This window comes from Giraffa tippelskirchi, chromosome 5 (assembly GCF_054371585.1).
Source record: "Giraffa tippelskirchi isolate mGirTip1 chromosome 5, T2T-mGirTip1v1.2.pri, whole genome shotgun sequence".
NCBI classification, from domain to species: Eukaryota; Metazoa; Chordata; class Mammalia; order Artiodactyla; family Giraffidae; genus Giraffa; species Giraffa tippelskirchi.
The window spans coordinates 184,652,961-184,668,641 of NC_137279.1; the positions used below are offsets into that span (position 1 = coordinate 184,652,961).

A 15,681-nucleotide genomic window follows, 5' to 3' on the forward strand; every position below is an offset into this window, starting at 1 on the left:
TCCATTTCTCACCCTATTTCTATGCCCCAGCAGATGGGTACTACTTCTCAACGGCTCAATTACTAACCTGAACTTATTGAGCATCTAGTCTATGCCAGGTTTTGTTTATACAGAGATAAAGCAGATGGATCCTCGTTTTCAAGGAGCTCACACCCTGCAAACACATTTTTATCCTACTGTGTTGAAGTATGGGACCTTAGAGAAGGTAACGACTGCTACACCCTGAGGTTGATGAGGTGGGCAAGCTTAGGTGAGGTTTCTTGGAAGAGAGGATGCCTGAACTGCATTGGAGGCAAAGGTGGGGGTACAGGCTTTCCATATGGAAGAATCCTACAGTCTGTGCTGACTCCTCTCCCTCATTCTCTCTGCTGTTGTGGTCCTCATTCCTGCTAAGCCCAGAAATCTAGAGAAGAGAGCAGGGGGTTAAGATATCCTGGATGCTGGGGGAGGATCAGGCAGAGCTGAGGGGTGAGAGGTGCCACCTCATGAACCTGGCTGTTAACCAACCAACCAGCCCTCATGGGACCCAGCTCTGTGCTTGACTCCTCTGTGGGAGAGGCCTGGAGAAGACAGCAGGCAGCCCCTGTCCCAACTCACACAGAGAGCTTACAGGACAGTGTGCTAACCCAGGAGGCAGGCTTCATGAGGGAATAAGACCTGTGGACCAGGGAGTAGGACAGGCCACAGGCCTGACCTGGCTGAGAAACTGCTGCCCAGTGGACCCTTGCCATAGAGTAGGGATTCTGCCTGTTGTTTTCTGATAGCAGGCTCAAGGCTGGCAGCATTCTGGAACCCAGGGCAGCAACAGCCCAAGTCCCACCAAACACATACAAATAAAAGAAGGCACTAAGGTGCTGAAGTCAGAAGTAGCCAACATGTGGAGCTAGTTGCCTTGGGTAGATCAACTTGGGTACTCATTGCCGCAACTTAGGAGGTAGGTTTTGTTATCTCTGCTTTACAGATGACAGAATTGAGACTCATGGTCATGCAGGTAGGCTGAGAGAAAATGGTTGGAAACAGAGGATTGTTTTTGCAATACCTAGCAAAACGTCACCAGACTTTCCCTCCCAGATCCTTGGAGCTGGAAGAGAGACCACTAGCTCTGGCTGCAGAGATTGGTGCGGTCTACAGATCAAGGGCCTCTAGTTCCCTCAGATGCCATCATCTTTGACCGCTGGGGCTGCTCTGCTGTCTTCAGCATCTCCAGGGGTGGAAGGTCTTCAAAAAGAACCCAGGCAAACAGAAGGTCCTGGGTGAAACATGAAACAAACGGGTTTTCAGTTTTGGACCTCTGATCCAGGTCTGAGTCAGGTGTGGCTCCAGCCTCTGCTGGAGGCTGAGAAATCCTCTCAAAGGCCCTGCTTCCAGATCTCACTGGTTCTTGCCGTTTCTCCCTAGTTGTCAGGAGCTAACCCTCAGCGTTGCGTTGTTTTACCTGCATGACCTTAATACTCATGACATTGTGGTGAGAAGGGACCTGTGCTTGCTCCCATTTGAAAAGCGAAGACACTGAGCTAGAGAGAGAGGTCCGGAGACTTCCTTAAGGCCGCACATTTAATAACTGGTGGACCCGGGAGGCCCAGGACCCACAGTCTCTCTTGCTGGCTACCCCTGACCAGGGTCCTATAGGATTCTAATCCTGGTGGTCTGTCTCTCAGTGGTGGACTGGGATGTCTTCCCCAAAACAGGCAGGTAGGAGCGGGAGCATGGGCAGGCAGACCCGCCTGAGGACAGATCAGTTGACAAAAAGGGAAGAATGGGCCCAAAGCAGTTGACCGTGGCTGCGGCTAGGGAGTGAGGCGTGGGACTGAGCAGCCTGAACTGTATCGCTTATTGCCTTTGACAGCCCTGAAAAAGCCTCAACTTTGCTTCTGGCACCTCTCGGCCACATGGCCTCAGCTGGGAGAGGAGCTGGAGCCCAGACTGTCTGGAGGAAGAGCGCTATTTGGGGCTGGGAGATTCCTCTCTTTGTGGTCTCTCCTCCTGCTCTGCAGTGTTGGGAGGGTGACTTCCTCCACCCTATTCCTCTTCCCCCTCACTGCCTTCCTTGAAGGCAAAGGGGCACATCTAGAGAGCCCCAGACGTGGCTGAAAAAGGACTATCCTTACCTGCCAGTTGAGAGGGGCTAGATAAACATGATGAACAGGGCTGGATTTGGTAGTGGGATTTCTAATACCAAATCTTCCAGGGGCTCTCCAGAACCCTTAGAGGGAAAGGAGTGGAGATCCTGTCTGTGGGCTGTTGGGCACAGGAGTAGAGTGGAAAGTGAAGACATGCATCCATACACTTGATACTTTCTGAGCACCTGTTCATGCTAGGCATTGTTCTGGACACTCAGTGTACCGCAGCACATGACAGACATAGTCCCTGCCCCCCTGGGGCTTATATTCTGCCATGGGGAGACATACTATAAACATGGAATAGATAAAGAAAATAATTTCAAAGAGCGATAGCCCTATGAAGGCAATGAAAACAGGTGATGTAGAGCGTTCCTGGGGGAGGGAGCTCAACTTCAGCTAGTGAGTGGTCAGGGAAGGCTTCTCTGAGCTGAGACCTGAAAGATCAGACAGAGGAAGCCATGGGAATATCTGGGGCAGAGTGTTCCAGCAGAGAGAACATCAAGTATAAAGCCCCCTGAGGTGGGATTTTCAAAGAGATTATAGGTAGTACGGGTTATTCACAGGCTGAGCACTGTCCAATGGGTCAGGAGATGGATTTAGCCTTTGGATCTTCCTGTGTCACAAGTGTTTTGGAGCAGTAAGCCCATTTTCTGTAAAATTCCTACCCTAAACCCCCAGGAGGAGTTCATTAAATAAAGTAATAAAGGTGAATGAAAAAGATCCCAACCCTCCTTCCTATTCTGTTCACCCTTCCTTCTTTCCACTTTTTGGGGTAGTGAGGGGAAGAGAACGTTTTTCTCGGGTCCGAAGGGTGGAGGTTGGGCAGAAGGCATGCTTGGGCAGAAGGCATGCTGGGTCTTCAGTGACAAATCTGGGTAGCGAGGTTAAGAGAGGCCAGGGGTGAGGAAAGCAGCCCAGCTGCAGAGATCCTGCCCAGGACAGCTGAACAAAGCCAGTGCTGAAATGGTCAAGGGGGCTCAGGCAGCCCTGGATGCAGGAGAAGGTGGGGGCCAGAGGAGGAATGCCTATCAGTGAGCATGGGATACAGGTCGGAGGCTCTGTGTCAGGGCTCCCCAGGAGCTGGCCCCTTCACAGTGGACAAGACAGCCTCAGCCTCCAAGCCACTGTCAGGATAGGGGGTAGAGGAGGACTGGAAAGGGAAACTGAGGCAGAATCCTGGCCACTCTGGTTAGGCTGATCCAGGGAAGGGGAATAGGAAGGTAAAGCCTGAAACTCTGAGGTCCTCTACCCACAGCCATGGAGGAGCCCAGGCCTATAGCAGCAAGGTGATCTCCAGGCCTAAGTTGCTATAAGTTCTGCTGTATTGGAAGTGGTATGGGGATGACCTCTGAGGCTCAGTGTGAGGGGACTAGAGAAGGCTGTTCCCAGCCAGAGAGCAACTGTACCCCTTTGCTGCCATCTGGACCATCATGTCCAGTGTGTACCTCTTCCAGATAGCTTCTTGGGGGAAGGCATGAAGCAGTTAATACTTGCTTTTTGAAATCTTTATCTTTGCCCAAATCATCACTTTGTGTTAACCTCTGAGACACTGGCCTTTGTCAAAGGCTCCTTGATCCTTGAGTGTGCAGGTGTGGACGATTTTGAATAAGAACTGCCTTTTTCTTTTTTCTTTTTTAAATATGTATTTATTTATTTGACTGCGCGAGGTCTTACTTGTGGCATGCGGAGCTTTTTTAGTTGCAGCATGCGAACTCTTAATTGTGGCATATGGGATCTAGTTCCCTGACGAGGGATTGAACCTGGGCCACCTGCATTGGAAGTGAGGAATCTTAGTCACTGAACCACCAGGGAAGTCTCAGAACTGTTTTGTTTTTTTTTTTTCCCCTGTAGAATACCTTTGGTCTTATACAGTTGTCCCAGAGAGATTAAGTGACCTACTCAAGGTCACACTGTAAACCCATGGAGGAAGTCATAAAAATGAATACAAATACCTATCGCTCCTTTATTGAGGATTCACCATGTGCCAGACACAGCATTATATGCTTTACCTGGTTGACCCTCACAGCCTTCATAGCTTTCTGATAACTCTAATTGTACAGAAGAGAAAATAGGCCGAGAGAGGCGAACCACCTGCCCAAGTACATACAGCTAGTGAGTGAATGGAAAGGAATTTGAACCCAGAGAGTCTGACAGCAGAGGCTGTACCAGGAACTACTTTGATGCAGGGAATCTGGGAGTCACCTAGGTCTCAAGAAAGGAAAATCAGCTGGCTTGACCAAGCAGGGCCCTGGGGGAGAGGAAAAGAAAGCACCGTGACTCTTTTCCTCCGCAGCCCTTTTCTTTCCTCCATTTCCCATTCTTTTTCTGCAAGGTAATTGCTTGGGGCAGTGACAACCTCCTGGCGAATTACACAGCTGGTTTCCCAGTGAGATTTGTAACAACAACCCCGCCAGCCTGGCAGCCCCAGCAAGTTCCGGTTTAAGAAACTAATTGCTGGATTGTGTAGTTGGTGCTAAATTGGGTAATTTCTTGGTGACGGCATGTGTGCCACTTCTTCCAATCCCAGAAAGATGTGAGCTGCATCAGAGAATGTGTCACATGCTGCACCCTCCTAGCCTCCTTCACCCCCTACTTCCCAGCCAGCCACAGGCGATCGCCAAGAGTGGCTGCTTCCCTGGGCCCAGAGGTTCACCCCCTGGACAGCTCACTGTGTCCTGGGGAAGCAGGTAGATGACTCAGTGCCATACAACGGGGGGAAGTAACACCAGCACCCAGAGTTGTCTGAGGCCTTCAGGGAGCCTCCTTTACTCTCTGCTCTTCTGACCTTGGACTTGGAACAAATTCAGTACAAATTCACCACACAGGGGAAAGGGCTAAACCACACTCTGGTTACCTCTGGAGTGTGTGGTGTGTGTGAGGTTCTTAGTTTTGTGTTTCCCTTTTTTAAAAAAACAAATCTATTACTGCGTTCCTTCAGAATGGTGTTTAATCAGTTTGGCTTCCCTGGGCAGCAGCATGGGGAGGAGAAAAGCTAAGGCATTGGAGTGAGGCTACGCTGGGTTTCAGTTCTGGGTTTACCACCAACTGTGTGGCCTTGGGACGCCCAGCCTCAGCTTCTTCTCCTGTAAATTGGGAGGTGGGATAATATCTATCCCTTGGCATTTCTGTTGTTGTTCAGTCGCTCAGTCATGTCCGACTCTTTGTGACCCCATGGATTGCAGCACGCCAGGCTCCCCTGTCCTCCTCCATCTCCTGGAGTTTGCTCAAATTCATGCCCATTGAATTGGTGATGCCATCTAACCCATCTCATCCTCTGCCATCCCCTTCTCCTTTTGCCTGCAATCTTTCCCAGCATCAGGGGCTTTTCCAAGGAGGCAGTTAAAATGTCATAAGTGAATGGATCTTGTTCTTTGTAGGTCTGCATCCACTTTTCCAACATGTGCCATCTGCCAAGCATTGTTCTAGGAATGGGGGAGATAATGCAGTGAATAAGATGGATGGAATTCCTGCACTTCCACGGAGCTTACCTTCTAATGGGAGAGATAGACAATTTCTGAATCACACAAATTGAAAATGGTAATGATAGAAGAGCTATAGAGGTACACAGTGCCTTGAGAGCAAACAGCAGGGGGATCTGACCTAGTCAGGGAGGCCAGAGAAAGCTTCCCTGAGGAAGCAACAACTGGGCTGAGATCTGAAGGGTATGTAGGAGTTAGCAAGGCAGAGGTGGGTGGGAAAAGCTTTCCAGATGGGAGGGAAATAGGCCCCGTGATGGGAGGGATTGTGGGACTGCAAAAGACCAGCCTGGCTGGAGCAGAGGAAGCAAGGGGGGAGCGTGTTGTGAGAGGATTTTGGAAGCCCAGGAAGGGCCAGAGCCTGCAGGCCTTGTTGGATGGGTTAAGGCATTTTATCCTAAAAACATCAATAAGCCAGTGAAGAGTTTTAAGCAGAGAAGTGACATGATCAGATTTGTGTTTCCAAATGACCATTTGGAGGGGAGCTGGGTAAGAATGGAGGCAGGGAGACCATTTAGGAGGCTTATCCAGACATCCAGGCAGGAGATGATGTTCTGAGTTAGTTGGATTAGTTACAGCACTTTCTGCTGCAAATACAGAAAATCTGGCCAACAGTGTTTAAATAAAGAGGACTTTATTCCTTCCTGCGTTTAGGCCTGGAGGAAGGCAACTGCTTCTGTTGGTTCCCTGGTTCGATGACTCCAGGGCCGGCATTTCTGTGATTCTCTATGCCTTGCTCTCATGGCGGCAAGACAGCTGCCCTGACTCCAGGCATTGTGATTGTATTTAAGCTGAAAAGAAATGTAGGATGGTACTGGCAAGTCCTGCCCTTTTTATTATAAAGGCAAAATCATTCCCAGAGACTCTCATCAGATTTTTTAATGCATATATTATTATCTAAATGTGAATCATGTGACTTCTAGGTACAAGGGAGTCTGGGAAAGGGGAAAGGAGGTTGAGAATGAGTTTTGGCTAGTCGGCCGACAGTGATTTGGTAGATATGGAAATAAGTGGGCAGATCTGTTTTTAGGAAACAAAATCCATAGGACATGGTGATGGATTGAATTATTAGTCCCCTCCTCGTTTGTTTTTCCTTCCTATTGATTATGTTTAGTAATGGGGAGGCAGCAGAAGGAATGTAATCATAATCGTGAGATATAGGAGGACATTTATGTAATTATATCAATTAAATCTTCTCTTTAGGAAATCCAGAAATTGGATAGCTTCCTTTTCTCCCAGTAATTTGAATTTGATTGTATTGTGTAGTATTTGGACATTGGGGATTTTGGAAATCCAAAATGAGGGCTTCACATGGGGGACTATATTGCATAATCTTTTAGAGTTTTTAGTGTGGTTTCATGTACATTGTATCACTTGATACTAAAATCCTTGGAGATAGGTGAGCAGGTATCATTAGGCTTCGAGAGGGTGGGTCACCAGGTCTCAAGGTGGTCTGAGAGTTTGCGGTGTCAGGGTTTGTGCTTTTTTCCACTAGCAAGTACTACCCTGTAGGACATGGGAAAGGGAGTTGGGAGTGCTTTGTCTGGAATAAATACAGGGGCACATCTCCTCTGAGACTAGAGCTGGAGAACACGGTGCATGCGTGTCTGCTAAGTCGCTTCAGTTGTGTTCAACTCTTTGCAACCCTATGGACTAGAGCCTGCCAGGCTGCTCTGTCCATGGGATTCTCCAGGCAAAAATCCTGGAGTGGGTTGCCATGCCCTCCTCCGGGTGTAGGGAAGAACATGGATCGATGTTAAAGAGACTGAGTTTGATAAGATCTTGATGACGGGTCAGCGGCTGGCAGCAGCACCTGTCTAGTGGTGGGGAACGTGGGGAAACCTGGGAATGTCCAAACCATTGGTGTGGACATTCCCAGGCTTGATGTGGCCACAGACAAAGCAAACGGGGCGGTCTGGGTTTCTGCCAAACTGGCCTTTTGTGCTGTGAGTCTCGGACATGGGTCCTGCTTGGGGCAGGAAGAGGAGGACTGTGCCATGGATGAAAGACCAAGCTATCAAAGCATTTTTCCAAGGTGAAGAGATGCTTCTAGGTGCTTTTCCAATAACTATTTGAGAGACCATTTTGGTCTGAGGTCCTCTCTGCTTCTCCAGAGAGGGGTAGAGGTGGAGATGAATTGTCATCTGGAGATAGGCAGTTGATATCTGTAAGGTTACCCCAGTTCCCCTTCCGGCAGGATAACCAACAGCCTCTCCAGCTCAGGCCATGGGGTGGGCCAGAGGCAGGACATGTCCTACCCTCCCCTCTATGGAAGATTCCCAGGAGACTTCACAATCTTCCTCATTGTCTCACATCCCTCAGGGTCAGGAAGTTCTTCTTGTTGTCTGACTGTGTCTCTTCCACTACTATTAATCATGCCCGCAAAGCTAGCTCTTCTTCCTGACATCCCTGTGTCTAATAATGGCATCATTAGTCTTCCAGTCACGGCTGCTGCAAACTTCAGAGTCGTCTTCCTTTCTGACTCTCTCTCCCATCTCTTCCCAGTGTTTTCCAAATCCCAAATATCTGCTGGAACTCTCTCATCCCACCCCTCAAAATTCCTTATTTGCCCACCTCTTCTGCCTTTGTGCATGCTCTTGCCTTCACTGGGAATTCCATCGCCCTTACACACAGCCGTCTTGTTCTCCATCTCAAACACACTCTTCTCTGGGAAGTCTTCCTCAGTTTCCTTCTGTTGGATCTGCTCTTGCCCTCATCTTAACTGGCCTAACATTTTGGAACCTCTTTCCAGCACAGTCATTTATTCATCTACTTAGTGAACATTTGTTAAGTACCATCTCTGAGCAAAGCCCTGAGCTGAGTGCTGGAGATCCAGTGATAAATAGAATTTGGTTCCTACTCTGCAGAAGACCAGAGTCTACTTGAGGAGACAGAGACTGAAACAGACAGTTTCAGTGCAATGTGATAGTTGCTTTCATGGGGGAACCCAGGGTATTCTAAAAACGCAATAGAGAGGCATAACCCAGAAAAGTCTTCAAGGGAAGGAGGAGCTTAATCTGAATAAGTGTTAGCCAGGGGAATGTGTTCGGGGGTGGATGAAAGTAGATTCTAGGAGGAGGGAGCAGCTTATGCGAAAATACAGGGACCTAAAATAACCCTCTCATGTGAAAGGTTGGTCCCCCTGTTAGACTATAAGCCTCTTAATGACAGGGACCACACTTAAATCACCTCTATCCACGTCTCACTCTGAGTCTTGGTATGGTAGCTGCTCAACAAATATTTGTGGAATGGAATCATATTTGAGGGCAATGAAAATGCAGTGGCTCAGCACCACAGACCGATCACACAGACACCTGCAGTTGGAGGTAGTCCAACCTGTAAGCTTATTTGCATGCATTTGCATAATGAAGCCAACTTCATTTCCCTGGGGGTCCAGAGGCTCTGCATCATGGGGGATCCAATCAGTCCTGGCTTGGGGGGTTGGGCAGGGAAACTGTCAAGGCCAGAGACCAGTCCTCTGAGGACTCCGGGAGAATCTCTTTTCCTCTTTGCTTACCACCTTTTTCTTTCCGGTTAGGAGCCAGTGGTCCTGAGCCTTCTGAAGTTAGGATTCTGTCTGGCGGTGGAGATCCTGACACCAAGGATGGGACACCCCAGATGGTGAGTGGTAGGAGAGTCTGGGGGATAGGGTTCTCTAATCAAAATAAGCTGGGTTTGAATCTTGATGCACAGTGACTCACCCACTTACCGGCTTTGTGACCTTCCCATTTTGAGCTATTTTCTCATGGGTAGATGTGGATAACATCTACACATAGGATTTCAGGGGGATTAGAGAACATTGAGTATGCACAGTACCCAGTACATGGCAAGTGCTCAGAGATGAACTGTGAGCGGGATCTGGAAGAAGCTTGAACCATGGTGGGTATGGGGAGGCCGTGGTGGGGAGGACAGGAGGGTGAACCTTGGAGGTGCTGCTGTATGGACTCTTTGAGGCTATCATCTCCTCACCGTCAGCAGATGGCCCAGGAGCCTGGTCTGGGATGAGGGAGGGCGCCGTCTGCCAGCTTCTTGGTCCCCGTCCCTCCTGCTGGCACTCCCTCCTGCTGTAGCTCCTGTCCTGGCAGCTCTGGAGTCCTGATTGGAGGCAGTTCTTGCTGAGAGCTGACCTCTCTGTCCTGTAGCCTTGGCAAGCCTGGGATGGGGGCCAGGGGCACTGGTTCCAACACTTTCTCTCCATTACCTCCCTGCCCTGCCAGCCCACTGTCCCTGGGAGGAGGAACTCGTGGGTTCTAACCCCAGTTTAGGATTCAGATGCTGCTTGAATAGCCAGCGTTCCTCTTTTATGTTTCTCCTCCCTTCATGACCTCTCCTCCACTGAATGGGGGTGGTGGTAAAAGGCACAGGGGGAAATTTCATCAGGGAATATTTGGAACCCAGAAGAGGAGGGAGGAATCATCTCAGGTTATCCCTTCCTGTCTCAGCCCTGGAGGGGAGGGAGAATGAGCCTCCAGCCAGATGGAAGGAACTGGGTGTGGAAGGAAGGGGACGGGTTATCCTACAGAATATGTGGATATGTAGATTTAGGTCCAACGTTCTCTTTGGTTATTGCTTCTGGGAGCTGTGACCCAGAGCCCTGGCTCTTCATAGCAGGGGAATTGGGTAGGGATGGGACACAGGTGTGGCGCTGGCTCAATTTGTCTCACACCAGCTTGTTAAAAGCTAGTTCACACATGGCTCGTATGTTTGACTATTGTTTTTATGTCTGTATTGGTATCTTTTTACTTTTGGTTACGTAAGATATTTTAAAAACCCTGTTTGGTTGAGGACATTTCCTCTTGTGAATAAGTATTTATCATCTTTGCAGCATTTGATGAATGGTGATATTATTTTGTGCCCTTGTGAGTGTCTTTGTCTAGTATGACTTTTAAACCTGTTTGTGGACAGTACAATTAACCACAACGAACTGATATGCATTACTAAGCAGTGCTAAGAATACCTGATAAAAGTTTCAGGTCAAGTGGCCTGTTGTTCGATCCTAATCCCATTGCTCCCTATTTTCCCAGGAGGTTCCTGGGGCCTGGCCCCCAGCGCTATGAAGAGCCCTTGCTGAGGCCATGAGGGGTTACCATGGCGACCGAGGCAGCCATCCCCGCCCAGCCCGCTTTGCCGACCAGCAGCATATGGACGTGGGCCCTGCTGCCAGGGCCCCGTACCTGGTGGGCTCCGGGGAGGCCTTCTCCACCGAGCCCCGCTTCTGTGCCCCAAGAGCTGGCCTGGGACACCTTTCTCCTGAAGGGCCCCTGAGCCTGAGTGAGGGGCCATCCATAGGCCCTGAGGGAGGGCCAGGAGGGGCCGGGGTTGGGGGGGGTAGCAGCACCTTCCCCAGGATGTACCCCGGCCAGGGCCCCTTCGACACCTGTGAAGACTGTGTGGGCCACCCACAGGGCAAGGGTGCCCCCCGCCTGCCTCCCACACTGCTGGATCAGTTTGAAAAGCAGTTGCCAGTTCAACAGGATGGCTTCCACACACTGCCATACCAGCGGGGTCCAGCAGGGGCCGGGCCTGGGCCAGGGCCGGGGTCTGGCCCTGCCCCGGAGGCCCGCAGCGAGAGCCCCAGCCGCATCCGGCATCTGGTTCACTCTGTGCAGAAGCTGTTTGCCAAGTCCCACTCTCTGGAGGCTCCAGGGAAGCGGGATTACAACGGGCCCAAGGCCGAGGGAAGAGGTAGCTCCGGGGGAGACAGCTACCCAGGCCCGAGCTCTGGTGGCCCCCACGCCTCCCACCACCACCATCACCACCACCACCATCATCACCACCAGTCCCGGCACGGCAAGAGGAGTAAGAGCAAGGACCGCAAGGGGGATGGCCGGCACCAGGCCAAGGCCGCGGGCTGGTGGAGCTCCGATGACAACTTGGACAGTGACAGTGGCTTCCTGGCCGGTGGGCGGCCCCCTGGAGAGCCTGGGGGTCCCTTCTGCCTGGAGGCTCCGGATGGGTCCTACCGGGACTTGAGCTTCAAGGGGCGCTCGGGTGGGTCGGAAGGCCGCTGTCTTGCCTGCACTGGCATGTCCATGTCACTGGATGGACAATCAGTCAAGCGAAGTGCCTGGCATACCATGATGGTCAGCCAGGGCCGGGACGGATACCCAGGGGCCGGGCCCAGTAAGGGGCTCCTGGGGCCGGAGGCTAAGGCCAAAGCCAGGACTTATCATTATCTGCAGGTGAGGCTTTGCTGGGGTTGGGGAACAGGATTCTCAGCCCTCACCAGTGTTGTTGCCCCGGGGCCTGTGGAAGGGGTTGGATGGGAGCCAGCTCTTCCCATGATGACGGGTCTGGAGGCAGCGGGTTCTTCCCTGCCTCACTGTACTATAACACCTTGAACCCCTTTGGGGACCTCAGTTTCCCTATTTGTGCAATGAAGGGGCCCTTCTATTTTGATGTTGTATGTCAGTGCCAGGAAGACTTTTCCTTTACCTGCTGTTTAGGACAAGCTGTGCCGGCCTCTGTCTTGTGAGGCTGGAGGCAGAATGAGGTTGAGGATGAGCAGTGAACAGCATAGAGTGCTGCTGCCTGCCTGTGCTTCCCCGAGATTGGAGGTCAGCAGTTGGAATGCAGTTGTCTTACCCTCAGGCCTTCTCCAGACCTCTTTTCTGCCCAAATCTGGGTGGTCCAGATAGTGTTCAGATATGAAGGTCAGTTATTTCCAGAATATGCCTCTGCTGGTGTTCTCATTCTGGGGAACCTGCGGTGGGACACCCATGAGGCTGTGGAAGAGCCTGTCCTGTGGGTTTTCCTGGGCTGAAGTCTGAGCTCCAGACCCAGCAGCGGGCTGGGGCTTCCTGGGAGTGGATGGTGCAGATGATAACTGGCACACTCTCCCTGTCCTCTTTTACCATCTCTATGGTGTCTGCAGGTGAGGCTAGGAGCTCTGACCCCTTCTTCTTATGGAGCCTTCGTCCGTCCCTCACTGTCCTCTCTCCATCATCCTATAGTGATGGGGTTAGGGGCTCTTCCTGCCATCCACCTTCCTCTTCTCTGTCTCATGCTCCTCTCCCACATCCCCTGCCGTGTCTTCTTGAGCCCTCCTATAGTTGTAGGACAAAGAGTCTAGACAAGTTCTAGAAGTCCAGTAGACTTAGGGTTATCCTCCAAACCCACATTTCACATAGTTAATCCATATCCATTCATTTAGTGAGCATTCCTTGGTTGCTGTGAATGCAAAGAGGCAGACACAGATGCTGCCTGGAGGAGCTCACAGTTTAACAGTGGGTTAGAAAAGACAGCTTCCCTGGTGGCTCAGATGGTAAAGAATCTTCCTGCAATGCAGGAGACCCGGGTTCAATCCCTGGGTCAGGAAGATCCCTTGGAGGAGGGTATGGCAACCCACTCCAGTATTCTTGCCTGGAGAATCCCCATGAACAGAGGAGCCTAGCAGGCTACATTCCATGGGGTGGCGAAGAGTCGGGCATGACTGAGCAACTAAGCTCATATCACACACAGAATAGAGTGCAGAGAGGAGAGAGCCTTGGGAACCTTGGGAGCCCAGAGGAGACACCTCACCCACTTGGGTGGTGGTGGCCAGGGGCTGCTCAGAGCAGCTTCTAGGAAGAATGTCCCCTGAACAGAGTCGCAGTGGACAAGTTGGCGTTAGTCGCGTGCAGTGTTTCCAGGACTGAGTGTTCCAGGAAGAGGCTGCAGCATGTTCAGAGGCATGGAGAATTGAGCTTGCACATGTCCTTTGGGTATCACTGGCCTTTTTGGTAAGTTGTTCACATGTTAGGGCTCTCCCGGGTGGGGAACTCACAAAAAGCTCAAGGGCCATAGAGGAAGCAGAAAGGGTGAGAGAAGGGGAGGTTGGAGACTTCTAGGATTCAGGATTGGTCTTGCACTGCCCTCTCCCTGGGTAGGAAGGCTCTCTAACCTGGGAATTGAAGGGTCCAGAAGAAAGGGCTCAGGAGAGAACACCGACCCTTCTTCTCCCATCCCTGGAGCCTTGCCTCCACTCTGCGGCTCCCTGCTGCTTCTCCAGGGCTGCCCTGACCTCCCTGGGGGCTTCCTTTTTAACATGCACCTCACGGTGTCCTGCGGAGGAGCCGGCAGCTCCGCAGTGGCTGTGGAGCGGGAACCCTGCAGTGTGGCAGAGCATGCCCTGGCCGTCCCGTCACCTCCCTCTGCCTGCCTGTGCCTCCTCTCTGCAGAGTGTGGAGAAGGGGAGGCTCTCTCAGGGGCTGGGGTTCCAGGGCATCCGAGGACTGGAAAGTCTGAGCCTGTTGGGCAGAGAACAAAGGGCCATAGAAACTCTCCAGACAACCTGTACTCCCCTGGCACAAAAGCAGGGGAAGCTGGCCGCATCAGCCCAGGTGTCTTGGTTGGTTCCCCAGCCCTTCTGTTGAGACTCTATTCTCCCACTGGATTCAGGTCTCCCACAACCTTCTTCCAGAACCCCCCTTCTCACTTGGAGCCCTTGTTCCTTTATGGAGCCTCGTCTCTTCCCTGTGTTCGCATCTGATTGAGCCCAGCCCCCCACTCAGCTCTGTCCTCCCACCAAGGGCTCTTTCATGGGGCCCCACCCGTCCCTGAGTCCCTGTTCTCACACTGATCTCTGGCCTCTCATCTAGCCTCACCCTAGAGTCTCTGTTCCTCCCCTGAACCCTATGCTCTCCCCAAACCCTGACCCCCACCCCCATTTAGCCTGTTCTTTTCAATGGGCACAGGCCAGCCATTATGGATTCCCTCACCCACCTGCAGACTCATCAAGATCCCCAGCCCCCATCATCCCCTTCCTTCTTGGCTCAGAGATGAAGCCAGGACCATGCATCCCAGAGTGACCCATCCATAGGGCTTGAGCCCATCTCCCAGGGATCCCTTCCATCCATGAACTGTCCCCGCTTCCTCCCCACATTTAAAGACTATCTTTCTCTTTACTGACTCTTTCCCTCATCCTGCAAACATGCCCAGATCTCTCTCATCCTAAAAAAATCACACCAACTTTCCTTAACCCCATACCCCCTTCCATCTCCTTCCTGTCTCCCCTTCATTTCCAAGTTCTTAGAGCATAGACTCCACCATTTCCTTTCACTCTCCCCTTTACTACAGTCTGACTTCCACACTCTCGGTCTCGTGGTCACTAATGGTTTCTTGAGAGCCCTCCTTGAAAGGTATCTTTCAATGCTTACAGTTATGATGGTTAACATTGAACTCTTACTCTCTGTTGGTTCAATTATTGTTTCCACCAGTGCTGTGATGCAGGCATATTTGTCATTACCAGTTCACAGACGAGGAAACTGTGGCAGAGTTTAACCAACTTTGCTCACATTAACACAGTTAGCAAGTGATGGGGCCAGAATTTGAATATGGTTCTAACTCCCCAGCCCAAACCGCTAACCTTAGCATGCACTGTGGCATTTGACATTATCAACTCCTTCTATTCTGGAAATGTCTCCTGTTTCCGTGACAGGGCGTTCTCCTGACTTCCCTCCCACCCGTCTGCCCACTCCTTCTCAGGTGACTTCATAGGCTCCTCTTCCTTTCTTCACAGCCCCCTTTTAAATGTCAGTGGATCCCTGCCCACCTCTCTTTCTTCTTTCCTCTGGGCTGTTTCATTCACTCCTGTGGATTCAGCTGCCACCCATGACTCCCCCATGTCTGCCTCCAGCTCAGATCTCTCCACTGAACTCCAGAACCAAACACTCAACCACCTGCTCCACAGTTCTTTGCCAGCTCAAGATGCTCAACCCTGAACCTATCACCTTTCCCCCAAATCTGTTTCTCTGGGATTCTGTGGCTCAGTGAGCAACACCACCATCCCCAGGTCCTCAGCCAGCAGCCTCCCGGTCCTCCACAACTCCTCCCCACCCCCTCACCCCCCATGTCTAATCAGGCTCACTGATGCTCCTGAACACCTCTCATTTCCATCTTCTCTTCCCTGTCATTGTCACTGTCTTAATTTAGGCCTCATCATCTCTTGCCTGGATAACAGCATCAGCCTCTTAATTGGTCTCCCTCTCACCACTTGAGCCCCTGCCCTGCTCCTGGCCCTCCACAATCCAACCTCTGTTTGGACTGTTGAAGTGCTCCTTCTGAAACACAAACTGATGTCACTCCTCCTGTGGCTCTTCACAGAA

General features: G+C 51.3%; 1 protein-coding gene across 2 annotated transcripts in view; it reads left to right on the forward strand.

Moving 5' to 3' along the window:
• DLGAP3 (DLG associated protein 3) overlaps nt 1-15,681 on the forward strand; it is a 62,237-nt gene that overhangs the window by 12,715 nt on the left and 33,841 nt on the right. For both annotated transcript variants that reach the window (XM_081489044.1, XM_081489043.1), the window contains 2 exons: nt 9,135-9,217; nt 10,621-11,778. In XM_081489044.1, coding sequence (XP_081345170.1) covers nt 10,672-11,778 — 1,107 coding nt within the window. In that variant the 5' untranslated portion in view covers nt 9,135-9,217; nt 10,621-10,671. The remainder of the gene's footprint in view (nt 1-9,134; nt 9,218-10,620; nt 11,779-15,681) is intronic.